The following is a 27656-nucleotide window of genomic DNA, read 5'->3' as shown; positions in this document are numbered from 1 at the left end:
GGTTTATTATTATGTTTTGCGATATATATATATATATATATATATATATATATATATATATACACACACACACACACACACACATTTGCTTTGTTTAATACTGTGACTGGCGGGAGGAGTGGGGTGTTCAGGGTATAAGCATTAAAAAAATTCCTTCTCAGACGTTTTTAACGTTTTATTACTGTACTGGTGGCTGTGAGGCAGATCCTAAGTAACTCTAACATTAAAAAAAATTTAAAATTTGTTGCTCACGTCCACGATGTTTCCCCGATGTTTTTTTTGTTTTTTTTTTTTATCTCACGTGCCTCCAACGCACATGAGATGAAAAAAAAAAGTTTAAAACGAATGTTTGACATTTTGAATATTTTTGAAGTCGGTGCTCGGGGGCGGAGCTTAAATTGATCGAACCCTTTTTTGCGCTGAACGCCAAAATGCACACACCCATTTCACCACCACCACCCCCTCCCCCATAACTGATTGACAGGCGGCGTGCACAGTATTTGAGCCTCACAGTCCTCAGCGGTAAAATGGTAACGTGTCTTCTCAAAACAATGTGTTTATTGTTAATGTGAGTGTTTGATGTGTTGTGTTGTGTTGTGTGTGTGTTGTGTGTGTGTGTGTGTGTGTGTGTGTCAGGCTGGACTTTCAGGACTCCAGTCCCTCTGTGAACAGCTGGCTGATGTGTTTGCTGACGAGTCCGAAAGTGATCAAACGTTTTATGGTTTTTCCGACAGTGAACTCATCGATCAGGTGTGTGTCCCCTAAATAACCTTCAACTATGACCGTAGGTACCCCCCCCCCCCCAAAAAAGGGGGTTTTGGAGGAGGGGTTTTGGAAATTTTCAAGGGGGCGCTATTGAGGCACTTTGCCCCGCCCATGGCCGAGGCCCCTATAAATTGTAGGTGGTTGTCTTGCTCGACCTGTGTATCAATTTTCATGATGATATGACAAAATTAAAGCCGTCAAAAGGAAGAATGTAATTTCATGGCGAAGGGGCGATATTCGGTACACCTCCACACAGAAGCCATTACTCGTAAGTTCACGGCGATCATCACCTATGTTCACCAACTTGTTCTGCATGTTTTAGAAGTGGAAGGAAGTTGATGGTGTTAAGTATGTGACTTCAGTACCTGTTTAAGTATAATGTTCATATGGCGAAGGGTCAAAATGGCGGCACCATAGCGGCCACACCCTTCAACATACAGAAAAGCTTTCCATAAATTTTGGTCAGTATCGTCTCTGGGTGATCTGGAAGAAATTTGAAGCGCATTGGACAAAATCTCTAGGAGTTCGTTCAAATACAACATGTGGAAATCACGCCAAAATGAGAAGAAAATTCAAAATGGCCGACTTCCTGTTTGGAGTAGACCCATGGTGCAAGAGACTTTTTTGTACGTCTATGCAAGTCACACATGTGTACCAATTTTCATCTCCCTACTCCAAAAAAACCCCTATGGGGAGGGGGTTTTGAAAGTTTCAAGGGGGCGCTATTGAGGCATTTTGCCCCGCCCATGGGCGACGCCCCTATGAATTGTAAGAGGTTGTCATGCTTGACCTGTGTATCAATTTTCATGATGTGACAAAATTAAAGCCGTCAAAAGGAAGAACGTAATTTCATGGCGAATGGGCAATATTCGGTACACCGCCACACGGACTCCGTTACTCGTAACTTCACAGCGTTTATCACCTATGTTCACCAATTTGTTCTGCATGTTTTAAAAGTGGAATGAAGTTGATTGGGTTAAGTATGTGACATCAGGACCTCTTAAAGTAAAAATAGGACATTTCCCGCCACCACCGGGGGGCGCTATGGCGCAGGTGGGAACTTAAGATATGTAGACGTTGAGGGCGGAGCCCTCATGTCCAGCAAGTTTGAAGGATCTATGATTAAGTATGTGGGCGTGACAGCCGTTCGAAGTGAAATGGCGTGCTCCGAAAAGCTCGCCAAAGTTTGACGACCCCTAGCAGCCACGCCTTTTGACTTAATTAGAATCTTTTGATAACTTTTGATCACCATTGTGTTGTGATGATTTTGACCAAATTTGAAGTCTATCGGATGAAATCCCTAGGACGAGTTCGTTCAAATGTAAGTAGTGGAAATGGCCAAAAATGGCAAAAATTTGCTCAAAATCGAAACTTAAAATCAAAATGGCAGACTTCCTGTCGATATTTCACCATGACAGTAAGAGACTTTTCCGTGTGTCCTGGCATGGTAAATATGTGTACCGAATTTCGTGAGGCTACGACGAAAATAGCCCAATGCGGAGGGGTTTTTGAAAATTTCTAGGGGGTGCTATTTCCCGATTTTTCTGCGACCATGTACGAGGCCCCCAAAATATCGAATTTCGGATCCGGCCGGACGACTTTGGAAAGTTTGGTGAGTTTTTGAGCATGGGAAGAGGCCGAAATTTCGATTTCAAGAGTGAGAATAATAATAATAATAATAAACAGCGCAATTACAATAGGGTCCTCGTAGGACGTTGCCTACTCGGGCCCTAATAATAACTAGGACTGCAAGCAGTCATATACGGGCCCTCGTTCCGCGCAACCGCCTACCCAGGCCAGTGGGTGCCCTTGTGACCACATGTGGGCATGTGCATGCAGGGGCAACCACTCATCACACAGTTAAAATTTTAAACACATCATACAATGCATCAAGGAGTTATGACATGTTGATTGTTCATCCACTAGGGGGCACTCAGTGTACAAACAGAGGGGCTGGGTGTGTTCAGGAGCCAACCGTCATCATACATGTGAAGTTTCAAGTCAATCAGGAAAAGCATGAAGGAGTTATCATGACTTGATGTTCCATGGCAAAGGGTCAAAATCGCGGCACCATAGCGGCCACACCCTTCAACATAGAGAAAAGCTTTCGATAACTTTTGGTCAGTATCATCTCTGGATGCTGTCAAAGAAATTTGAAGTGCATTGGACAATATCCCTAGAAGGATTTCGTTCAAATACAACATGTGGAAATCATTTCAAAATGAGAAGAAAATTTAAAATGGCCGACTTCCTGTTTGGAGTAGACTCATGGTGCAAGAGACTTTTTTGTACGTCTATGCAAGTCACACATGTGTACCAATTTTCATGTCCCTACTCCAAAAAAAAAAAACCCTATTGGGAGCGGTTTTGGAAATTTTCAAGGGGGCGCTATTGAGGCACTTTGCCCCGCCCATGGCCGAGGCCCCTATGAATTGTAGGTGGTTGTCTTGCTCGACCTGTGTATCAATTTTCATGATGATATGACAAAATTAAAGCCGTCAAAAGGAAGAACGTAATTTCATGGCGAAGGGGCGATATTCGGTACACCTCCACACAGAAGCCATTACTCGTAAGTTCACGGCGATCATCACCTATGTTCACCAACTTGTTCTGCATGTTTTAGAAGTGGAAGGAAGTTGATGGTGTTAAGTATGTGACATCAGTACCTGTTTAAGTATAATGTTCCATGGCAAAGGGTCAAGATGGCGGCGCCATAGCGGCCACACCCTTCGGCATAAAGAAAAGCTTTCGATAACTTTTGGTCAGTATCATCTGTGGGTGATGTGGAAGAAATTTGAAGTGCATTGGACAAAATCCCTAGGAGGAGTTTGTTCAAATACAGCATGTGGAAATCACGCCAAAATGAGAAGAAAATTCAAAATGGCTGACTTCCTGTTTGGAGTAGACTCATGGTGCAAGAGACTTTTTTGTATGTCTATGAAAGTCACACGTGTACCAATTTTCATCTCCCTACTCCAAAAAACCCCCATGTGGAGGGGTTGTCGTGCTCGACCTGTGTATCAATTTTCATGATGATGTGACAAAATTAAAGCCGTCAAAATGAACGTAATTTCATGGTGAATGGGCAATATTCGGCACGCCGCCACACGGACGCCGTTACTCGTAACTTCACGGCGTTCATTGTCTACGTTCACCAATTTGTTGTGCATGTTTTAGAAGTGGAATGAAGTTGATTGGGTTAAGTATGTGACATCAGGACCTCTTAAAGTAAAAATAGGACATTTCCCGCCACCACCGGGGGGGCGCTATGGTGCAGGTGGGAACTTAAGATATGTAGACGTTCAGGGCGGAGCCCTCATGTTCAGCAAGTTTGAAGGATCTATGATGAAGTGAAATGGCGTGCTCCGAAAAGCTCGCCAAAGTTTGACGACCCCTAGCAGCCACGCCTTTTGACGTAATTAGAATCTTTTGATAACTTTTGATCATCATTGTGTTGTGATGATTTTGACCAAATTTGAAGACGATCGGATAAAATCCCTAGGACGAGTTCGTTCAAAGTAGTGGAAATGGCCAGAAATGGCAAAAATTTGCTCAAAATCGAAACTTAAAATCAAAATGGCTGACTTCCTGTCGATATTTCACCATGACAGTAAGAGACTTTTTCGTGCGTCCTGGCATGGTAAATATGTGTACCGAATTTCGTGAGGCTACGACGAAAAAAGCCCAATGCGGAGGGGTTTTTGAAAATTTATAGGGGGCGCTATTTTGCGATTTTTTTTTTTTTTTTTTTTTTTTTTTTTTTTTTTTTTTTTTTTTTTTTTTTTTTTTTTTTCTGTGACCATGTGCGACGCCCCCAAAATATTGAATTTCGGATCTGGCTGGACGACTTTGGAAAGTTTGGTGAGTTTTTGAGCATGGGAAGAGGCCGAAATTTCGATTTCAAGAGTGAGAATAATAATAATAATAATAATAAACAGCGCAATTACAATAGGGTCCTCGTAGGACGTTGCCTACTCGGGCCCTAATAATCACTTTTCCTCTCTTCTCGTCACACCGGAACAGATTTAGTCTGCGCGTGTGGGCGGAGCCATTGTGACACCAATGGTGCCAAATGCACCGCCCCCTCTCTCCGCCCCTTTTTAATCTTTCTGCTGTAGTAAATCACAAAAGTTAATCCAGTGATTTTAATTAATTAATTAATTTATTGTTTATTTGATGAGGACAATGCAAATTAATGAACACTTTGTACATTTTCATGCCTTAGTGTAAATATGCCAGCTTTAGCTAATTTCTAAATTGCTAAATTGCTAATTGCATGTTGTGAGTCCACAATACCATTTTTTAAAATGTAGAACTTGAAAAAAATAAAATTCTCTGTTTGCCAAAATGTCTCATTTGTAAAATAACACCTTTATTAATCCAGCATGGGGATTATTTTTTTTTAACAATTTTATCAGTATTTTTAAATTGATAAACTTGAAGTAAATTCATTTTCCTGAAAAGTAAAACTGTTTATTGTCGTTTGGTACAAAGTAAATGATTCTTTGATGTTCAAAAATGAATAGCCTTTGGTTATAAAGTACTGTTAGAACATGTTTTAAAATGTCCGTGTTGTCATGGTAATAATAATAAATCATGCTACAAGACAAAATTTTTAAATTTAATTCCTTCTTCCTTGCCCCATGGCCCCCTCCTCCACCATGTTTCCTTGGGGTGACAAATAAACCAGCCAAAAAAAACATGGCATGATTTTAACTCAATTTCAGTTTCTCAAGGTGTTCCATTTTTTTTTCAGATACCATAGTTCACTGGTTTGAAATTATTTTGTACAAAGTACAGTGACATGTGAGCTTCAGTAAGCTATTCATGGTTCTAAATAATATTTTAACTGTATTTCTTCACTGGCATTAACAATTCTAAATCAAAGATTTTGAACTGAATTTAAAATGGCTACATTTGAGGCAGTTTGGTAATTAACTGCAAAATGCTTCCATGGCTTATGGGACAATGAACACTGATTCCCAACTTGAAAATCTAACAAAGGGCACAAAGATCCATCAGCCGTTATTACCTCAGACAACTTCAAGAGGGGGCAGTTATTATTTGTTATTCTCTAGTCAGATCTTTATGATGTCATGAGGCACCAATGCACAATCAAAAAAGGAAAACTTGCAATCTGAAGAAATTTAAATAAAGGAAAAACTTGGAGCGATACTGAATTTACATGAAAATTGAATCAACTCTTCCCTGACACGCCATCGCTTATCTTTTTTTGTTAAGATCTGGTTTGACACTCATAAAAGTGATTACTTACTTCCTTTTAACTCACTTTGATCAAAAGAATATTCACAGTAACTTAACCTAATTAATGCCCAACAGATCTCTGATTTGGGAGATGACAGTGAAGACCAGCCTGATCGTCACACCCAAGACCAGAAATCCACATCTAAACCATGTGCTGCTGCCAGAACCTTCAGGCTGACGGTGGCACTCCATTCCACATCTTGTGTCCAGTGGTCCACTGATGAGGATGATGCAAAGGAGGAAGAAAAGGGAAGTAAAAGGAGATGGGCAAATAAAGGAGGAAGGGTCAAGGTGAAAGATGTGGAGACATCAGTGGCCCGATGGTCTCCTTCCGAAGAAGATGCCGGGTCCGATTCAGTGGAAGATGAGTCAGAATCATTTCTCATCAAGAGAGAGAAGAACATCAAGGCCAACAAAGTGATGGTAACGTGGAAACCCAGACACACAAACCAGTAATGTGCTTCTCAAAGTAGCAAACAAGAATACCCAAGGTTTGGACAAGAACTTCCCCATGGTTCCACATTCAATAATTTATTTGCTCCTGCACATACTGGAGAGGTGTAATCTTCATCTCAAGCATGAATTTTCTCTTGATCTTGTGCTGTCCTTTTGACTATCTTGTTTTTTGTTCCAGTTGGCTCATCTGATGGCTGACTTGCAGAAGATTCCAGATCCTGAAGGGTTTCTGAAGAAACAAGCAAGCAAACAGCACAAAGGGAGACTCTCTGTAAGAAAACCATTAAAGTTTCCCTAATGTCCCCATATTTTTTTCAAAAATAAATAAAAAAAGAATTTGCCATGTGGATAAATGGCAGCACACAAATGAACAAATGTTCAAATGGAACAGGATGGTGAAAATGAATCTTGTTGGGGACTCAACACAAAGGATCTCCATCCTGGATGGATAATCTTAGGCATTTCTAAAACCTTGGGACAAAAGATTTTATAGAATAAAGTGATTCATTTATTTAACCTCACTTACAGGTTGGTGTGGGAGGCATTACATCCAGGAAGAACCCAGAGCGAGTGACCCGCAGACAGACTCGTTCCATGGGGGGATCTGTTGATCCTTCAGCTCCCCAGGAAACAGAACTGCAGCTGAGCCTGGAGGAGGAGCTGCTGGAGGTAAATTTGTAATCTAAACTCAACTACAACAACCACAAATCAGGAAAACTGGAACATTTTCCAGATGAAATACTTTCACGTCTGTACGTCTGTCAGGTGGCTTAGTTGTATTTCACATTTAATATAAAAGCTACATGTTTAATTTCATTTTGGCATGATGACTTCCTTTTATATTTTTTGGGCAGCATGGTGGATTAGTGGTTAGCACTGTTGCCTCACAGCGAGAAGGTCGTGGGTTCAATTCCTGTGGCCTTTCTGTGTGGATTTTGCATGTTCTCCCCGTGTTTGCATGGGTTTCCTCCGGTTTCCTCCCACATCCAAAGACATGCGGGTTAGGTGGATTGGAATCCTTAAAAATTGTCCGTAGGTGTGTGTGTGGGTGTGTCTGTGTTTGTTTGTCTATTTGTGGCCCTGCGACAGACTAGCGTCCTGTCCTGGGTGTACCCCGCCTCGCGCTCTATGACTGCTGGGATAGGCTCCGGCCCCCCCGCGACCCTTAATTGGACTAAGCGATAGAAGATGAATGAATGAATGACTTCCTTTTATATCATTAGTTTGTACCTTGATGACCCAGAAAATGTTTGTATCATGGAATTGTAAGGTTATAGGTGCAGCGAAAGAGAATTACAAGATTGCTTCCATAATGTGAAATTTTAGTGTATCTGAATGCTATGTTGCAGTGTTAATTACAGTGTAGCCTGAAATTTTCAAAGGAATTATTACTGCCACCCCCCCAGTGGTACAATTGTTAATATTTGGTGAGATCTTCAATATGACTGCTTTTCATAACCTCTGCCCAACTTCACTGGAGGTGGTTATGTTATTGCCCCTGTTTCTTTGTCTGTTTGTGAACAGCCTGGAGGCCACAATTTTTCATAAATTATTGTGACATTTTTTACTTTAGAGTCCTATCATAGGTAAAAGCTGATTCAGTTTTCAAGGTCATAGAGCAATGTCAGGAAAAATCTCGGAAAATTAGAAAAAATGCTTATCTTTAGCGATGAATGGATTTTAAAGTTTCATAACTCTGTCAAAACAGATCAAATTTCTTTCATATTTGAGTGTGTTATGTAGGATGGTATCCTTTATTGACTGCCAAAGTTTGATCCAGATCTGATCCAGATTACATTTTGTGGCCATTTAAATTTCACAATGAAAACCCCATTTAATGTTTATTTTACATTATATTTTAATCAAACATGTCTCAATTACTCTCATATTTGAAAGTGAGGTGCAGACTGGCGCTCACTATCACCTGACAAAGTTTGATCCAGATTGCGGATTTTGTGGCTATTTGAATGTAATATTGAAAAGCCCATTTGATGTACATTTTACATGATATCTCAATCAAAAGTGCCTCAATCACTCTCATTTGTAACAATGTGGTGCAAACTGGCAGAGGTAGGACAAAGTCACCAGCAAGTCACTCTCAAGTCATGAATCGGCAAGTCTCAAGTCATAATGACCACCAATTGGTGCAAGCTGACTTGAGACGTGAATTGTGACTTGGGACTTGAGACTTGCCAGTTCACGACTTGACAGTGACTTCGTCCCACCTCTGCAAACTGGCACTCTCGATGAATAGATAAAGTCTGATCTGCATCTGATCCATATTGTGAATTTAACAGATATTTGATTTTAACATTGAAAAGCCCTTTGGATCTATATTTTGTATATTTTAGCTTATGAAAAACAACTTATAACAGGGCTTTGACCTTGAAATTTTTTTCCAAGGTAAAAATTTGTGGAATTGGAAACTAGTGTTGGCGGAGATTTGCGCTCTACGAGCACGGTGCTGTAGTTTGGTGATGCAGCAATACTGTGTTCAATAAGTAAAAGTCCAACAAGCGTTTCACATTCACCTGCATTTTCATTTTGTTGGGGAACTGGGAAAGCAATATGATTGCAATGTTGCTCATGTTGTGTGGGCCGCTGAAGAGGAGGTACTGCTGGCCCACCACCACCAGAGGGCGCCCTGCTTGGAGTGCGGGCTCCAAGCACGAGAGGGCGCCAGACCCAGAAGAAGTGACAGCTGTCACTCATCCTCTGCACCAGCTGTCACTCGTTATCATCACTACCATAAAAGCCGGACTGCAACTCCACCTCCCCGCCGAGAAATCGACTACCAGAACCAAGGTAATTTCTCTGCTGACTAATACGCTGTCTAACTTTATTCTGTGTGCAGTTGCATTCCTGTGAAGACCCAGAAGAGGGACAAACAGGAGCTGCACGAGTGTGTGTGATTTGGAGGTGGAGGTGCTCCCTCCTAACGGTATCTGGACTATAGATTACTGAGTGTGCGGACTCACACTCACACATCATATTTCTGCTTTCTGCCAGCAGTACCAGGGTCGACAGTCGAAGACAGAGGCCACCTGGGGACTCGGGACTTGGCGGCTCCGGTGTTCTTCAGGCCGTTGGTGGTGGAGGCCGTGTGGGACGCGGCTTCTCTCTCGTCGGGCGTCTTCTATCTTCGAGCCTGCCCACACTTCACCTGGTGTTTATTGACTGTGAAATTAAGACACGTTTCGTTGTGTAATATCACAACATTAAATTGTTACCTTTTGGCTTACTCATTGTCCGTTCATTTGCGCCCCCTGTTGTGGGTCCGTGCTACGACACCTTCCCAACAGGATTTCTCGGCCATCGTCATGGACTCCGAGGGGCGTCAACTCCAGCTTGAACGGCCAATGGAAGAGCCAGGAGCGCAGGCGTCAGCGGGAGGCGGGTTGAGTGAGCTGCAGCAGATCTTAACCGCCTTCAAGGCCCGGTTAGAATTAGTGACCGAGCAGAGTGTCCTCCTTAATCGGAGGGTGGAGGCTCTCACCGCCAGGGTGGAAGCGCGCGATCAGGGCGCTGCTGCAGCCACTCCTCTGGCTGGTCCTGGGCCTGTATCAGACGTTCCACTGGTCGTTCAACGAACCCCCCCACCGTCCCCTGAAGCATACATAAGCCCTCCGGAACCGTACGGGGGCTGTGTCGAGACGTGCGCGGACTTCCTCGTGCAGTGTTCGCTCGTCTTTTCACAGCGCCCCGTCATGTACGCATCAGACGCTAGCCGGGTGGCTTATGTTATTAATTTGCTTCGAGGAGAGGCACGCGCATGGGCTACGGCGCTTTGGGAGCAGAATTCACGGCTCCTAACGTCTTATACTGGGTTTGTACGGGAATTCAAACAAGTGTTTGATCATCCCAACAGAGGCGAGACCGCTTCGAACGTGCTGCTGTCGATGAGACAGGGGCGTCGTAGCGCAGCCAAGTATGCAGTCGGCTTCCGCATCGCGGCAGCGAGGTCCGGCTGGAATAACGTTGCGCTCCGCGCCGCCTTTGTAAATGGACTGTCCCCGGTCCTCAAGGAGCACCTACTGGCCAAGGAGGAACCGCGGGAGTTTGACGGGCTGATCGATTTGGTTATACGTTTAGACAACCATTTAAGCGAGCATCGTCGGGAGCAGGCCGGGAGGCATGACCGGGCACGAGTCGTCCCTCCCCCTTCCGGTTCCGACAAGGTGACGTCGTCCCCACGCTTCACTGCCAGAGAGCTCCGTGTGGCTACAGCTCCCCCTGCTGAGGAGGCTAGGGACACGAGTAGGGCCAAATTAAAGTCAAACATCAGACAAAGGAGGCTGGCCCACGGGGAGTGTTTCGTCTGCGGCTCTTGCGAGCACATGCAGAAGGACTGCCCTAAAACGGTCAAACTACAACGCCCGTCCTTAGAAACTGGGCTAAGGGTGGGTCATAACACGCACGCGGGAAAACCCCGCAAATCTGCACGAATCCCAGTAACAATCCTTTGTGGGGATTTAACCCTTCATGCCCCAGCACTGATAGACACAGGGTCTGAAGGGAATCTGCTGGACAGCAGATGGGTAAAGGAAGTAGGGCTCCCTCTGGTGGCTCTGCCGGCACCATTGCAGGTACGAGCACTAGATGGCACCCTGCTTCCATTAATCACACATCAGACACAACCAGTGACTTTGGTTGTGTCTGGGAATCACAGGGAGGAGATAGTGTTCCATGTAACACCTTCTACCTCCCGAGTGATTTTGGGCTTTCCATGGATGGTGAAGCACAATCCCCGGATTGATTGGCTGTCTGGGGTTGTGACGCAGTGGAGCGAAACCTGCCACCGGGAGTGCTTAGGATCCTCGGTTCCTCCCGGCACTACGGCTAATGAGGAGGTCAAAGTTCCCCTCAATCTATCGGCGGTGCCAAAGGAGTACCACGATCTTGCTGACGTTTTCAGCAAAGATCTGGCACTCACTCTTCCCCCGCACCGACCGTATGATTGTGCCATCGATTTGGTCCCGGGCGCTGAGTACCCGTCCAGCAGGCTGTACAACCTCTCACGTCCGGAACGGGACTCCTTAGCTGCCGGGCTGATCCGGAACTCCACCTCCCCGATGGGTGCTGGTTTCTTTTTTGTGGGCAAGAAAGACGGCGGACTCCGTCCATGCATTGATTACAGAGGGCTGAACGAGATCACGGTTCGCAACCGATACCCGTTACCTCTGTTAGATTCAGTGTTCACGCCCCTGCATGGAGCCAAAATTTTCACAAAATTGGATCTTAGAAACGCGTACCACCTGGTTCGGATCCGGAAGGGAGACGAATGGAAGACGGCATTCAACACCCCGTTAGGTCATTTTGAGTACCTGGTCATGCCGTTCGGCCTCACTAACGCCCCCGCGACGTTCCAAGCTTTGGTAAATGACGTCTTGCGGGACTTCCTGCATCGGTTCGTCTTCGTATATCTGGACGATATACTCATCTTTTCTCCGGACCCTGAGACCCATGTCCAGCATGTACGTCAGGTCCTACAGCGGTTGTTGGAGAACCGGCTGTTTGTGAAGGGCGAGAAGTGCAAGTTCCACCGCACTTCTTTGTCCTTCCTGGGGTTCATCATCTCCTCCAACTCCGTCGCCCCTGATCCGGCTAAGGTTGCGGCGGTGAGAGATTGGCCCCAACCAACAAGCCGCAGGAAACTACAGCAGTTCCTAGGCTTTGCAAATTTCTACAGGAGGTTCATTAAAGGTTACAGTCAGGTAGTTAGCCCCCTGACTGCCCTGACCTCCACCAAGGTCCCCTTCGCCTGGTCGGATCGGTGCGAAGCCACGTTCCAGGAGTTGAAACGCCGGTTCTCGACTGCACCAGTTCTGGTGCAGCCTGATCCTGATCGCCAGTACATAGTAGAGGTGGACGCCTCTGACTCAGGGATAGGAGCCGTGCTGTCCCAGAGCGTGGAGGCTGATAAAGTCCTCCATCCTTGTGCCTTTTATTCCCGCAGGTTGACCCCAGCTGAACGGAACTATGACGTCGGCAATCGGGAACTTCTTGCGGTGAAGGAGGCTCTTGAAGAGTGGAGACACCTGCTGGAGGGGGCATCGTTGCCCTTCACGGTTTTCACTGACCATCGGAACCTGGAGTACATCCGGACCGCCAAGCGGCTGAACCCCAGGCAAGCCCGCTGGTCTCTGTTCTTCGGGCGCTTTGACTTCCAGATCACGTATCGCCCCGGGACCAAGAACCAAAAACCAGATGCATTGTCCCGGGTACACGAAGAAGAAGCCAAAGCGGGGCTGTCGAACCCCACCGAGACCATCATCCCCGAGTCCACTGTCGTGGCCACCCTCACCTGGGACGTGGAGAAGACCGTCCGGGAGGCCCTGACAAGGAGCCCGGACCCGGGGACTGGCCCCAAGAACAGACTGTACGTCCCACCAGAGGCAAGAGCTGCCGTATTGGACTTCTGTCACAGGTCCAGGCTCTCCTGTCATCCCGGAGTGCGTAGGACCGTGGCAGTAGTCCAGCAGCGCTTCTGGTGGGCGTCCCTGGAAACCGACGTCCGGGACTACGTCCAGGCCTGTACCATCTGCGCCAGGGGCAAGGCAGACCATCGGAGGACGACGGGACTCCTCCAGCCCCTGCCGGTGCCTCATCGCCCCTGGTCTCACATCGGCCTGGACTTCATCACGGGCCTCCCGCCGTCCCAGGGCAACACCGTTATTCTCACGATAGTGGACCGGTTCTCCAAGGCGGCCCACTTCGTGGCCCTCCCGAAGCTCCCGACAGCCCAGGAGACGGCAGACCTTCTGGTCCACCACGTCATGCGGCTGCATGGGATACCATCGGACATCGTTTCAGATCGTGGTCCCCAGTTCTCTTCGCAGGTGTGGAAGAGTTTCTGTAAGGAGCTGGGGGCCACCGTGAGTCTCTCGTCCGGGTACCACCCCCAGACCAACGGCCAGGCAGAGCGGGCTAACCAGGAGTTGGAACAGGCCCTTCGCTGCGTCACCTCCGCGCACCCGACGGCCTGGAGTCACCATCTGGCCTGGATCGAATATGCCCATAACAGCCAAGTCTTGTCTGCTACCGGCCTCTCCCCTTTTGAGGCATGTTTGGGGTTCCAGCCCCCATTGTTCCCGCTGGTGGAGGGAGAGGTCGGTGTGCCCTCGGTCCAGGCCCACCTCAGGAGGTGCCGCCGGGTGTGGCGGACCGCCCGCTCTGCCCTGTTAAAAGCCCGGACGAGGGCCAAGACCCATGCGGACCGCCGACGTTCCCCGGCCCCAACATACCAGCCCGGGCAGGAGGTGTGGCTCTCGACCAAGGACATCCCTTTGTGTGTCGACTCCCCAAAACTGAAGGACAGATTCATCGGACCCTTTCGTATCCTCAAGATCATCAACCCGGCCGCAGTGAAGCTTCAACTCCCGGCTTCACTGCGGATTCACCCTGTCTTTCATGTCTCCCGTCTCAAACCACACCACACCTCGCCCCTCTGTACTCCGGGACCTACGCCGCCTCCTGCCCGGCTCATTGACGGGGAGCCTGCCTGGACAGTCCGCAGGCTCCTGGACATCCGTCGTAAGGGCCGGGGTTTCCAATATCTGGTGGACTGGGAGGGGTATGGACCTGAAGAACACTCCTGGGTGAAGAGGAGCTTCATCCTGGACCCGGCCCTCCTGGCCGAATTCTACACAAGACATCCGGACAAGCCTGGTCGGGCGCCAGGAGGCGCCCGTTGAGGGGGGGGTCCTGTTGTGTGGGCCGCTGAAGAGGAGGTACTGCTGGCCCACCACCACCAGAGGGCACCCTGCTTGGAGTGCGGGCTCCAAGCACGAGAGGGCGCCAGACCCAGAAGAAGTGACAGCTGTCACTCATCCTCTGCACCAGCTGTCACTCGTTATCATCACTACCATAAAAGCCGGACTGCAACTCCACCTCCCCGCCGAGAAATCGACTACCAGAACCAAGGTAATTTCTCTGCTGACTAATACGCTGTCTAACTTTATTCTGTGTGCAGTCGCATTCCTGTGAAGACCCAGAAGAGGGACAAACAGGAGCTGCACGAGTGTGTGTGATTTGGAGGTGGAGGTGCTCCCTCCTAACAGTATCTGGACTATAGATTACTGAGTGTGCGGACTCACACTCACACATCATATTTCTGCTTTCTGCCAGCAGTACCAGGGTCGACAGTCGAAGACAGAGGCCACCTGGGGACTCGGGACTTGGCGGCTCCGGTGTTCTTCGGGCCGTTGGTGGTGGAGGCCGTGTGGGACGCGGCTTCTCTCTCGTCGGGCGTCTTCTATCTTCGAGCCTGCCCACACTTCACCTGGTGTTTATTGACTGTGAAATTAAGACATGTTTCGTTGTGTAATATCACAACATTAAATTGTTACCTTTTTGGCTTACTCATTGTCCGTTCATTTGCGCCCCCTGTTGTGGGTCCGTGCTACGACACCTTCCCAACAGCTCAATGCAAAACATTTTTTTACAGTGCGTTGAACGTGTGACTAATGCAACTCTAGCTACACTTTTCACTTTAAATAATAGCTAAAATGCATGCCCTATTTTAAACAAACAAACAAAAAAAAAACTGATCAGTCTCATTGATCACAAATGATCTTGCTTTGAAGAATGTCAGAATGAACTGAAGTTGATGGCACTCAGGAAGGGACAATAAAGAATTTGTTATAGTTTGAAAATAATGCTTGGCCATAACTTACTGTGTATAATAGTGTTATATTTGGGTGTAAACATCAAAATGACAGGTATGGTTCGATTTAAGTGGATCTAAGACAACATACTAGGATTTTTTTATTTTTATTTTTTTAAGGCCATGGGCCAGAAGTGGGTCCCTTGGCCCCATCCAAGGTGGATGTGCGTGTTGATTTGGCACAGGCTTTATGCCAGATGCCCTTCCTGATGCAACTCCACTTTACTTGGGGAGGTGATGGTTAAAGCATTGGGCTTGAGACCAGAGGATCCTCGGTTCAAATCCCAGCCTGACTGGAAAATCATTAAGGGCCCTTGGGCAAGGTCCTTAATCCCCTAGTTGCTCTCGGTGTGTAGTGAGCGCCTTGTATGGTAGCACCCTCACATCTGAATGTGAAGCATTATTGTAAAGCGCTTTGAGCGTCTGATGCAGATGGAAAAGCGCTATATAAATGCAGTCCATTTACCATTTACATGGAGAGTGGGAAGGGGTGACCTTGAACCAGGAACCTTCTGCACTGGAAACAAGCACACTTTGGATTTCAGCATACATTAATTCAAGCACACCCAGTTCTCCAGAAGAAGTGCTTATGCGTATTTACATTCATTTAAATTTGTAACCTTAAAATGATGAAAGTGAAGGCTTTAAAAAAAAAAATGATGGATTGCATGCTAATATTTTTTTAATGCTGACATTCAAATTCATGTTTATTAGATGTAGAGGCTTATAGAAAAAAAAAAGCATTTTTTATTTTATTTATTTATTTATTTTTAGTTCCAAGAGGCCAAGGGACCCCCTTCTGGCCCACAGCCTATTTTCTTTGGAACAATTTTTCTAACATTGCTGAACTGAGCATTCACTGTACTGTCATTGTACAGTTGAGATTCTGAGGCTCGGTCAGAAATGTTCAAAAATATTGGTTGTACTATATTTTTGTCTTGTGTAGGCTGTTTTCCTTATAGTTAGCTTCTCTTCTCTTTGCTGTATTTTAGTCAAAATATTTCACCGTCCTCTCCGTTTCAGGTGTGCCGGGCCCCACAGCGCCGCGGCACCCAAAGACCCAACCAGAGCAAACCTCATATTGTGCGTCCAGTTGAAGAGATCACGGAGGACGAACTTCAGCTGGTCGCAGACAACATGACTGATAAAATCTACAACAGAATCACAGTAAGAAAAAAATGTTCATCTCACTGTTTAAAAAATGGTCTACTTTAAAGTTTCTGGACTTGCATCTGCCTGTACTCAGGGTTCCACGTGCCATCAGTGCCGTCAGAAGACCATCGACACAAAGACGTGCTGTCGCAGTGAGACCTGTCGTGGGATTCAGGGCCAGTTCTGTGGGCCGTGCCTCAGGAACCGATACGGAGAGGATGTCAGGAAGGTGCTGCTCGATCCGGTCAGATTGCAAACCGACGTGCACATGTTCTGCAACAGTGGAACTGGACAACAGTTTAATATTAAACCCTACTGCTGCCGTAGTTTCAAAATCATACGCAGAAATTTCCAGGATTAAGGGTTTCAAATGCACAGATTATTTTTAGGATTACTGCAATCATTTTACTGAATTTAACCTTTTTGCTCAAATTTGGAGGGGAACACTCTGGGGACAGCTGCTCCACTAAAGTGAACAAACCTAATCAAGCAAATCACATGGCAGAAACTCAAGGCATGTAGACATTACCAAGAGGATTTGCTGAAGGTCAGACTGTGTAATTCCTGTGGGCTAAGAACAGGAAACTGATCCTACATTGGGTTACTAGATTAGGCTAAATGGTAAAACTGGGCAAACACTGGATTTGTGACTTTTAGATGGTAAAAGGCAAAAGGACAACCAACTAAGTGCTGGCAAGGTACCTAATGAAATTATCAGTGAGTGTTCGTCATTGCAGACCTTCTGCTCTGACATTAAAAGCATGACACTTTCAGTGGTTCCATTAGTATACATCAGTAGAGCAGGTGGGTCTGTGTGCTACTAACCTATAGACCTTGGTTTGATTCAAGGTGTATGCTGCAGGCTACCTGTCTTTGCTCTTGGACAAGACCTTCATCTGCATTGTCCCAGTCCTTGCAGCTGAAAACTGGTACTGGTCTTGGCTGGTGGAGTAACCTGTGATTGACTGGGCTCTCATCCAGGGGAGCTGTGGACTCTTCATAGTATGCTGAAGCATGGCTGAAGTGAGCATCAACCTTGTGGGACTCAAAAGAATCACACAGGCAGAATACCCTAGACTTGGCACAGAAGTCCTAGTCCCTGAGGAGCATTGATGCTGATGCTTATTCCCGTATTCTGAAGCAGCTGAGTCCAATGCTTCCCATTGCAAGTAACTTGCAATGGACAACAGTCCATTGCAAGTTACTTCCCCAGTCAAGGCTAGTATCCATTTACAGTTAAGTGGGCTAAACAGGTAGTGTGACCTAGGGTCTTGGCAAACTTACTATAAAATGGAATATTTGGTGCTTTTACACTTTCTATGTATCTGTAATAGTATTTACTCTTTAAGGAGTGGCAGTGTCCTCCTTGTAGAGGCATCTGCAACTGCAGCTTCTGCCGGCAGTGGGAAGGCCACTGTCCAACCGGCATCCTGTTCCCTCTGGCCCAGTACCATGGCTTCTCTGACGTCCATTCCTACCTCAGCAGGTAGGACACTACAGTGTTCAATATTTTGTCGCTGATGTGCATATCAGGAACTGTTTAAATGAATGGTGCAGGATTGAGTATTGGCACAAAGGTATTGAATCGTTTTACTGTAAAACTGCTTTATCGAGGTTCTATGTTGGAAGTAATTAAGACGATGTGAAATTCTTTTCCTCCAGCCTCCAACAAACTGAAGCGTAAGGAAGATGATGCAGATTTGACTTCAAGACACTAGAGGGAGCAGTTGGCTAAACCACCTCTTAAGTTTTGTACTGCTGGTTAGTTTTAATCCTGTAAACTTATTTCAATAAACCTTTTTGTTTTTTAAAGCAGGTTTCAAAGTGACAACCAAGACATGAAGTGTATTTAAAATTTTAATGAGACTGTTGGTATTTGCAGTAGTATTATACACACAATACAAAATCCCTTATTTACGATGGGTCAAAAATGTAAGAGCACTTGTCCAATTAACTTAATCTGTTAACCATCTCATACTAGTATGTTACAATTGTGTATCAAATCAAGTGTGAACAATTAACACTCAAAGAAGAAAAGAAAAGAAAAAGCCCATGCCTTTAAACCTTAATACAATTTGACATCTTTAAAGATAAGCACCTGAGTTTTGTATATTGCTGGAGCTCTTCCAGTTATAACTTTGTATCACAAAAACATTTTGTGGACCAGAAAGGGTTTTATCTCACTAGGGTGCAGGATGAACCTTTGGTTTGAGCTGACATTTTGTTGTGTGGCTGTAATTATAAACCCAATGACACTTAACTGAAAGGGGAGCACAGGGGGCAAAACCGGATTGCAAATTCAGGTTAAATATACCAGATATTTGTACTATATTAAAATACATTCTATGACAAAGGTTCATGTATACATAATTAAATCTACATACCATTTATTTCCTTGCATGAGGGCTTTATATAACAAACCCTTGCATAATCCCAAATATCACCAAACCTACGCTAAGAGTTCTTTTAGCCTTTACAATATATACACCAAAGAACCTTTGCTTTGATAAGTCAAAACAAGATGGCTTACATGTGTGTACCTACAGGTTACATGGTTATTTGCAGGATTTTGGTGTCCTTACACACCTATACACTCGCTTGTTAGTGTTTCTGGCTCTGAACTGGTTTTAACCAAATAATTCCAGCCCTCAAAACACTTGACATTAGTCTCTATATGAAGATAGTTTGTGAATATCAGTTCTATGAAAACCCCACACTTTTTGCCAAATCTAGGCACCCAAATATAGAGGAATGTATCAGAGAGGACAGAAAGCACCTGATGTGATTAAAGGGCAAATCATAATATTACAATTGTCGAACAGACTTCACTTAAAAACAAACAAACAAAAAAAACTTGCAACTGGACTTAACTTCCCAGCTGTTCGGAACACCAAATGACTATTGCAATCCTGTCAACAAGTCAAACTGGGTCCCACAGGACATCATGGCTGCAGTGTAATTGTTACACAATTCAAACTTTTAACTCCTCCACTTGAACGTTTTATGCTACTTAAATGCAAAAAGAAAACCCATGTTTCTTTAATATTTAGTAGTGTTCTGTTGCATTCATGAGCACCCATCCTGTTTGAAGCCTAAGGCGTAAAGTCAGCCCATTTAACCCTAAACATCCCAATCAAACATCTACCGACAGTCTTCACACTCCTCAACCGGCCTTAGTAGCTGTTGCCATTAATCTGGTGAAGGTCCACCTGCACCATGCTGATCCCACTGCTGGCTAATCGCGCTATGCTCTCTGGCGATAAGGTTTCCATGGAGACAATAGTGTGCTGGTCATTGGCACCGACTGATCCAGTTTCCGTTCCAGCCGCAGGGGAAGATGTGTCAGCTGTAACTGGCGTAGCTGGAACTGTCACTTTCTTGTTCGTGTGGGTCTTGATGTGTTTGGAGAGGTGGTCACTGCGCATAAAACGTTTCGGACATTCTGGGCAGAGGAACTTCTTTTCACCTGAACGGGGGGGAGACCCCAGTTAAATTCTTGCAGTTCCACTCAGATCAACACCTACACAGTTAGAATAATGTGACATTCTAAGAATAGTAATTGACCCCAACAATGAAAAATAAAGACACAGAGATGATGCTAACACATAGCATGGGCCCTTAAGAGAAACAGAGGTTTGTGTGTGTCCACATGTTAATCTTCAGCATTACCTGTGTGTGTCCTCTTATGTCGCTGGAGTTCATCTGAACGAGTGAATCTCTTGCCACAGAAAGACCAGCTGCAGACAAAAGGACGCTCTCCCGTGTGCCAGCGGAGGTGGGCCCTTAAGTGGGATGTCTTGCCGTAAATCTTTCCACACCCAAGGATGTGGCAAATATGCTGCTTCTTCTTACTTGGGTCACTACTTCATATAGAAAATATACAGAAGAGTTATTGAATTCATGACACCTTCTCCAAGAAGAGGCTACGTATAGAACAGAACATGTTACATTTTAATTACTGTTTCTTGCCTTGTAAATAATCACATTACAGATACCATGGGAGGGAACAGTTAACAGGTTATAACGTACCGTCCTTCTCCATCCTTGCAGAAGGGGCAGGTACAGGCTTCCCTCCGGTTACGTCGTCCTTGGGGTGGTGGGCTTATGTCCTCATCATCCATGGCTGTGCTGTCATCCAAACTGTCACCTCCCATCTGTAACCCCTGCTCTCCTGCAGTAAGAGGTGTTTTTTTTTTTTTGTTAAAACTTTACTAGCATTTTGTTACACTTCAGTATTGTTGCATAATTATAGCGTGACTGCAAAATACAAAAAAAAAAAAAAAAATGCCAGAGCTACCAGAGGATTCAGTTCTCCTGGGATTTGGAAAAGCCTATGCATATACCCTGTAAAATGCAGTCAGTGAATAGTTAAATCCATCCCCTCCAGGTTAACATGACAACTCGATACAAAAAAAAAAAAAAAAATCTTGTACCAAATTGTACCAATTTCTACCATTATCTTGTACCAAATCTTGTGTCACCAAATTATAAGGACTTATGAGGCCAAACAGTAAAATCTAGTGAACTATGATGCACTATCAACCCACAAAGCAACTTAGTTTTGCTTATGTAATATCCGTAGATCTGACTGCCACCTGCTGGATGGTTAGCGCATGCTAGACTAAGACCTGGTAAGGCTATTTGGTGAGGCAGACATTACTGTCACCACATAGGAACGTATTGTATTCATTTAAAGGAACACACTGATACTTTGATTCTTTCATAGAGGTTATCGAAACCTCGCCACATGGTCACACAATCCTCCTCAAAAGATTTTATATGTCGTCAAAGCAGACACTTCTATTTCTAAACATACAGGTGGTTTTGATGTTACATATTGCTTTAAATTAGCTTGCTGTCAGTGTTTTTAATTTCCAAGGCCTAGGTTTTGTGGCTATGGTAGTGTCATGCTGTAACACCAGTTAAAAAAAGGTCACTAAAATGTGATAAATATCACATTTTAACTTGATACTAATTACACACGCATATACACCAACAAATGAAGGTGGAATCATCTCTCCTTGTAGACACTACACCTGAATTATTTTCCATCATTCACTTCTTGATATGTGTGAAGTTAAAACTGAAATCCATAAAGCAGTTCAGTAGGAGTTGTGCTTATGAATTCAGTATATCAATTAAACACAAATGTCAACAGTTATCTCCTGTGGAATATGTCAGACCAGAATGGTATGTCGTGTATATCTTCATACGGTGTGCTACCAAGTTTCAATTAAATTAATCAAATGGTTTAGGGCGAGTGGCGCTTACAAGACTTATATTGATTGACAAGTGGACACTCCCGCCAAAAAAAAAAAAAAAAGTATATAATGACTATATTTTTAATTAATTGGTGTGTCAACATAATACGTCAAAACAATGTTCCTATTAAAAAAAACAAAACAATCAACTATGTTATCAAATTATAAAGCGCGAGTCAAATTACATGCAATAAATACAGAGTGACTGCAAATACAGTTTTGTTAAAAAAAGTTACAAGCTGAGGCCCACGCAAACAAAAATGCGAGGGACTGTTCAAGCGAGAAAGACTCAAGACTTGATAAAAGTTGCTTAACAGTGGGAGGGGTCTAGTTACATCCCCCACAGTGATACAGAAGCTCCAACACCACTCACAATTGTGTAACCATGTTGTGAACACTGTTGAACCACACTTTTACTGAGGTTGGGGGAATAAAAGACATTTAGAGCGCAGTGAAGAACTGAAAGAAATATGAGGCCAGGTGAACTGGTTAAACCAGTACAGTGCACTACAGCAAACAAAGATCAAGTGCAACAATAGGCGGTACTTTGCTATTCTAAGCGAAATCATCATGCAAAGTACATACATTTCTTACGCAACTCTATCATCCCCTACAGCGCAAATACTGATCTGCTCTGCTGGCCGTAAGGCCACAAGGGGATTGTAGAAATGCATTCTGTGAGTCTGTCCATGCATCAGTCACTTTTTTGTGTCCATGATAAAGTGAACAATATTTACTGGCTTTTTACCAAATTTCAGCTAGACATCTCAAATGCCTACATCTCAGCAGATTTGATTTTGTGAATGAGCAGGTTTCACAAACACCCTCTAGGGATCACCTACTTTACTGAACCAAGTGTTGATTCTGTAATTATGATCCCCCCGAAGCCTTTTTTTTTTTTTGTATTAACTGGCTCTTTGTCAGAACTTTCTAGCTTTAAATTAGGAAAACAGAACTGCCAATATTTTATGCATCTAAATTCCAATGTGGCAGCACGGCTCAGTCAGCAACACAGCTGGTTGGATTTATTTGCAAATATAGTATCAGAAGACAAAACAAATACATCAGCGAATATCTTAACTTATCGGCCAACGTTATCAAGCTAATATTGAACCAAATGAACACCATGGTACAAATAAGCTGCAGACTTGTACCCGTGCACAAGTTCTTGCAGTCTTGTCTGTTGACAAGCAAGTTTCTCCACACGTGGAACACTCAGGTTCAAGCATTGAAAAAAAAAAAAAAAAGTCTTGAGATGTAAATGTAGCACATTAAAGAAAAATCTAGACTATCCTAATCTTTAAAGGCATGCACACATTTTAAACTGTGAAACAATAAAAGCCCTGTGTGGCAGACTGACCTGTGGTGATGGTGATGGGTACACCCTGCAGCTGGTGCATTTGCAGTCCTGAGGTACCTAGTGTGTTGAGGTTAATGGTCTGGATTCCTGGCATCTGTACTGCATTGACAGATACTCCTCCAGCGGCAGCAGCACCCTGAGCCTGGCCCAGCTGAGGGAGGGTCTGCACGGGGGCCAGAGTGATCGGTGCTCCTGCTGAACCCTGGATCTGAATGGCCTGCCAGCTGACTTCACCGTTGAGGCCAAGAGTACGCAGGAAAATTGGGCTTGTGTTTGGCATAATTTGAAGATTCTGGAGGGCTTCCTGGCTAAGTGTTGGAGCAGCAAAAACCTGACCTCCAGCACCAGCTTGGATGTTCTGTAGATGTGTTCCGCTCTGGGTGAGCTGTTGCGGCTGAATAAGGATCTGCTGCAGCTGCTGTCCCTCTCTGCTGTCTGGCTGCGCCTGGACACCACCAGAAGAACCATTGTTCTGCTGAAACGTGCCGGTCACTGCTCCGTTGCTGTTCTGCGTTTGGGTTATTCCATAAGAAGATGTTTGTGTGGTGACAGTGGTTGTACTGGACATGTAACCAGATCCACTGGTGGAAGACACACCCTGCTGCTGCTGCACAAGCTGCTGGTTTCTACCAATATCTGCTGCGCCATTTCCATCTCCACCTGTACCACTTGTTCCAGTACTGATGGGCAACAAAGTTATGTTTCCATTGAGAGACACTGGCATATTTGCCAAGAACTGTGACTGAGTTGGTAGCATGCCACTGCCTATACTGATATTCTGTATGGGAATGGCTCCCTGAATGAGACTGGGCATGGTTATGATGTTTCCTGCCCCTCCCGCTCTGTTTGCTGTGGCCATTATTTGCTGGGCATTCGGAGACGACACTATCTGAAACTGCCCCGGTGCTACAGCTGGAGATGCAGCAGAATCCTGTTGAGCCTGAGAGAACTGCAGTTGGCCATCTACTGTTTGGAACTGGGGAATAACCTGGTACTGAATATTAGGCACCATACCTGACAGGGTGGTTAGTACCTGCTGACCTTGCAGAGTTGGAGCCTGAGCCACGACATACTGTGGCGGCTGATGTCCCTGAATACCTGCAGAAGCTGTTGATGGTGACAGAACCTGTTTGCTCTTTCCTGTGTCTCCACCTGCCATCACTCCTGAAGAGTCACTAGACACAGCGTTGGTACCCGAGCTCGTTTGAATGTTGTCAGGGACAACTTGCCAGCTGTTGGCACTAGAGGTGAAAACACCTTGGTTCAGGTTTAGGTGTTGCTGCTCACTTGGTTGTGGGTCAGTAGGTGAATCGTTCTCCCCTGGGGTGTCGATTCGACTACAAGTGGCTGCCAACAAGGCGAGAGGAGAGGGCTGCTGCGAGTCCTAGAAAGAGAATAAACCAAAGGAAGAAAGAGAGTATGACACTGTCAACACATAAATCAGTTCCAACAAAAGTGAATGTGAGCTATATTTTTTTTATTCCATAAAAATAATTTCTTTGTGAATGTACTGGCCAGGAGAATACCACACAAACTGTTGCAGATGATCATTTAATATTAAAATGATTGCAAAACAATCATTCATACTTTGTCACGTTTTTCCTAAACTAGTTTTTGAGGTCCTGCAACTTAAGACACTGACAGAAAAAAGTCACATGTAAACACAAACAAATTTTCATATCAATTATCATTAAAGTTGAAATTCACACATTTAATTTATGAATATTTATCAGGTTTTCATCATTTTAATACTTTTATGATGCATTAAATGTGCCTGTGTGTGTATATAAATATATATATATAAATTGCATGTAGCAATTAATTATGTATTTCATTACTGTTTTGTCTCTTAATCATTTTTAACAATTTAGTCTTCAACATGTTAAATAATATATATAACATCACCATAAACCATGGTAACATTTGTAGATACTTTTGTCCAATCAAAAAACAAAACAAAAGTAATAATTTAAAACACTATACTACAAAGCAAAGTTTTTTGTTCCAATCATCTTCCCATCAACAGCTTTAACAGTAAAATAAACATTTTCTTAAATGTGCCTATTGGAATTCTGAGCAATATTTAACTTAATTTGCCAGTTTTCTAATCATAAAAGTAGAAACACATACTCTCTGAATTTATATATATATGAACAATTATCGGAGTCCCCCCCCACTTCAATGGAAAATATTTACACACAAAATGAGAGAATGACATAAACCTTAAATGGGACAACTAGGCTGCCATTGTCACAGAAAAACCTATTACAACAAAACAGTCTTATGGTAGAGAGAGCAATTCAGAATATGTATAAAAATAAAACCTGAAACTGACAATAGGACTCCTCTTCAGACTCTCAGGTCGAGATACATAAACCTACAATTCAATGTCACTTCCTAAATGCGTCAATATTTATTCACACACACACACACACACACATCTTCAACCGCTTATCCGAGATCAGGTCGCAGGGGCTGGAGCCTATCCCAGCAGTCATACAGCATGAGACAGGGTACACCCTGGACAGGACGCCAGTCTGGCGCAGGGCCACATATACACAAACAAACGCATTCACACCTATGGACAATTTAAAGTTTCCAATCCACCTAACCTGCATGTCTTTGGACACAAACGCGGGAGAACATGCAAACTCCACACAGAAAGTCCAATCCCTACCAATGCGTATTGTATATAATAATCATGGTATTATATATTTTTTATTTCACTCTATTTAAAATATGTACAGTACAAAGATTTGACAAATCCTGCGTTTAGGTAATTTTCTATAATCTTCTGTGGTGCACCAGGAATAAATCCAATCTCTAATGTTAGTTGTGTTTTTTGTGGTGGGGTGGGGTGGTGGTAAACAAATCAACTATCAATTTACCTCATTTCTGAATCTTTTATAGGTATAGTGATTAATATTCAATTTTTTAAAAAAGGGAAAAAATCTTTAGTTGATCTTGAAACTAATAAGTTGCAGCTTTCCTAAACTTACAGACTTTACAATGTTACACTTGCAAAGCAAATCGCTTATTTTAACCACAGCAGCACTTCATGGAGAGTGGGCAGGAGCGGGTGAGGGCGGGACCACATTCCTTCCTGCAGTGTCTGCGGGCTCTGCCTCCCCTCCCCCAAAACCCACCCATCTCCCTCCCACACTTAATATTAACCTATAAACTGACACACTTCTCTAGCCACCCCTTCCACGACCAGCCAAATGGGCCGAGCGAGACGTGGTGTGTGTATCGGGGTTTGACGGGAACTCCCCGTGTGGGCGACATTACCTGCCCACTCCCCACCCAGTGACATGTGCTCTTCAGACAAGATCAACAACACACGCACGGGCAGGAGAAAAGACCCCTTGAGATTTTGTGATAATCCTCTTGCCGGCTATCATCTGGTTAACCTACTTGTGAATTTGTGTTTCTCTTTTGACTGAAGCCTCCACCGCTCTCCACAGCGGCCATGTCACTCTGCTGCTGCTGATCTGCGGAAGAAAAGTTCGCAAGATCACTACTTCTCACACGCAGCAAAACACTCGATCCCGAGCAGTAAAACAGCGACGCGTCGAAGCAGGCTGATGGCTTTAAATAACCAAGGCAGCAGCAAAGGGAGGAAATTAAGCTGTTCCACAAGCAACTCCATAAAAATAAGTGCTGAGCGATCAGAGGAGAAAAGCAGAAATACATGCCACAAGTGCCCCAAAGGGCCAGCTAACTTATCAGCTAAGCTAACGTCAAGCAGTGTTACTTAAAAAAAAGCCAAATATCGACTTGAACAGAAAAACAGCTCCGACTGCGCTTAAACACGCACAATTAGCATATATAAATCGACGGACGAATGAACTTAATCAATCGCGCAACCTGTCAACCAAGAACAAGTTCCTTTAAAGTTAAAAGCACTTAGCTATCTTATGCTAGTCGGCTAAATGTTGTTAGCTAAACCCAACAGTTAAATAGTTTCACGCTTTTAAATGTTCGCAACCCAAAAACTACAAAACGATGGCACACATTCCAAACATGCAATACGTGTAAAGTTAATTTACTTATAACTTACTTCTGCCGACTTAGTGCTGCGTTCACAACAACATATTACCGTTTAAAAAAAAAAACTTGACTTACTGCTCATAATTTGAAGACGGGAGGAGTTTCTCTTCTTCCCCCCCCCCACAACTTTTCAACAATTCACACTAACTTGACAAATTCTCTACCTATGAAGCACAAACATGGGTTCGTTCGATTTGTTACCACAGAAAGCCGGTTTGCCCCGTGCAGAACCAATATATATAATATATATATATATATATATATTATATATATATATATATAATATATATATATATATATAATATATATATATATATAATATATATATATAAATATAAATCTGGTACCTTAGTTTACTTTAAAAGACTTTATAAAAACAGTATAATTACTTGTTATAGTATGAATAATTAGGTTAACTGATTTTGTTATTGTTTTTTTATTGTGCGTTATGCACTATTGTTTGTTCTGTTGTGTTGAGAAATTTTAGTTCATTGATTAATCTATACTGTCTGTGCTTGTTTTTTTTTCTTTTTGGTATTTGTTGTTGTGAGTGTATGTCTTTATTTAATATTTTTAATGATAAAAGGGATAGGTGTTTATAAGCCTTTGGTTCTGCTACACCATTTCAGCAGCACAAAACTGTGAAATTGTTTGAGTTTTTTGTTTTACTTTTTTTTTGGGG

The 27656-nt window shown here is 44.0% G+C and overlaps 2 protein-coding genes across 6 annotated transcripts; one reads left to right on the top strand and one right to left on the bottom strand.

The window, feature by feature from the left end:
• The first annotated feature begins 345 nt into the window (after nt 1–345).
• On the top strand, nt 346–18352 carry LOC117507748 (cell division cycle-associated protein 7-like). Its single transcript, XM_034167559.1, has 9 exons — nt 346–372; nt 637–750; nt 6106–6453; nt 6665–6757; nt 7015–7155; nt 16175–16318; nt 16398–16547; nt 17653–17789; nt 17966–18352. The coding sequence occupies exons 1-9, from the start codon at nt 346–348 to the stop codon at nt 17985–17987; spliced, it is 1176 nt and encodes a 391-aa protein (XP_034023450.1). The 3' UTR covers nt 17988–18352.
• On the bottom strand, nt 18148–27136 carry sp1 (sp1 transcription factor). 5 transcript variants are annotated; one of them, XM_034166144.1, is made up of 6 exons: nt 27050–27136; nt 26339–26415; nt 22925–24308; nt 20333–20480; nt 19973–20166; nt 18148–19769 (listed from the first exon to the last, which is right to left on the bottom strand). In XM_034166144.1, exons 1-6 carry the CDS (start codon nt 27054–27056, stop codon nt 19477–19479), a joined length of 2103 nt encoding a protein of 700 aa, XP_034022035.1. In that variant the 5' UTR covers nt 27057–27136; the 3' UTR covers nt 18148–19476. The 5 variants fall into 5 exon arrangements, with proteins under 5 accessions (XP_034022035.1, XP_034022036.1, XP_034022034.1 ...); XM_034166145.1 differs by having other exon boundaries at nt 20333–20474; XM_034166143.1 differs by having other exon boundaries at nt 20333–20483; nt 22928–24308.
• Between the last annotated feature and the right edge of the window lie 520 nt (nt 27137–27656).

Source organism: Thalassophryne amazonica, chromosome 3, assembly GCF_902500255.1.
Source record: "Thalassophryne amazonica chromosome 3, fThaAma1.1, whole genome shotgun sequence".
In the NCBI taxonomy this organism is placed as follows: Eukaryota; Metazoa; Chordata; class Actinopteri; order Batrachoidiformes; family Batrachoididae; genus Thalassophryne; species Thalassophryne amazonica.
This window is presented reverse-complemented; position numbering and strand designations above follow the sequence as displayed.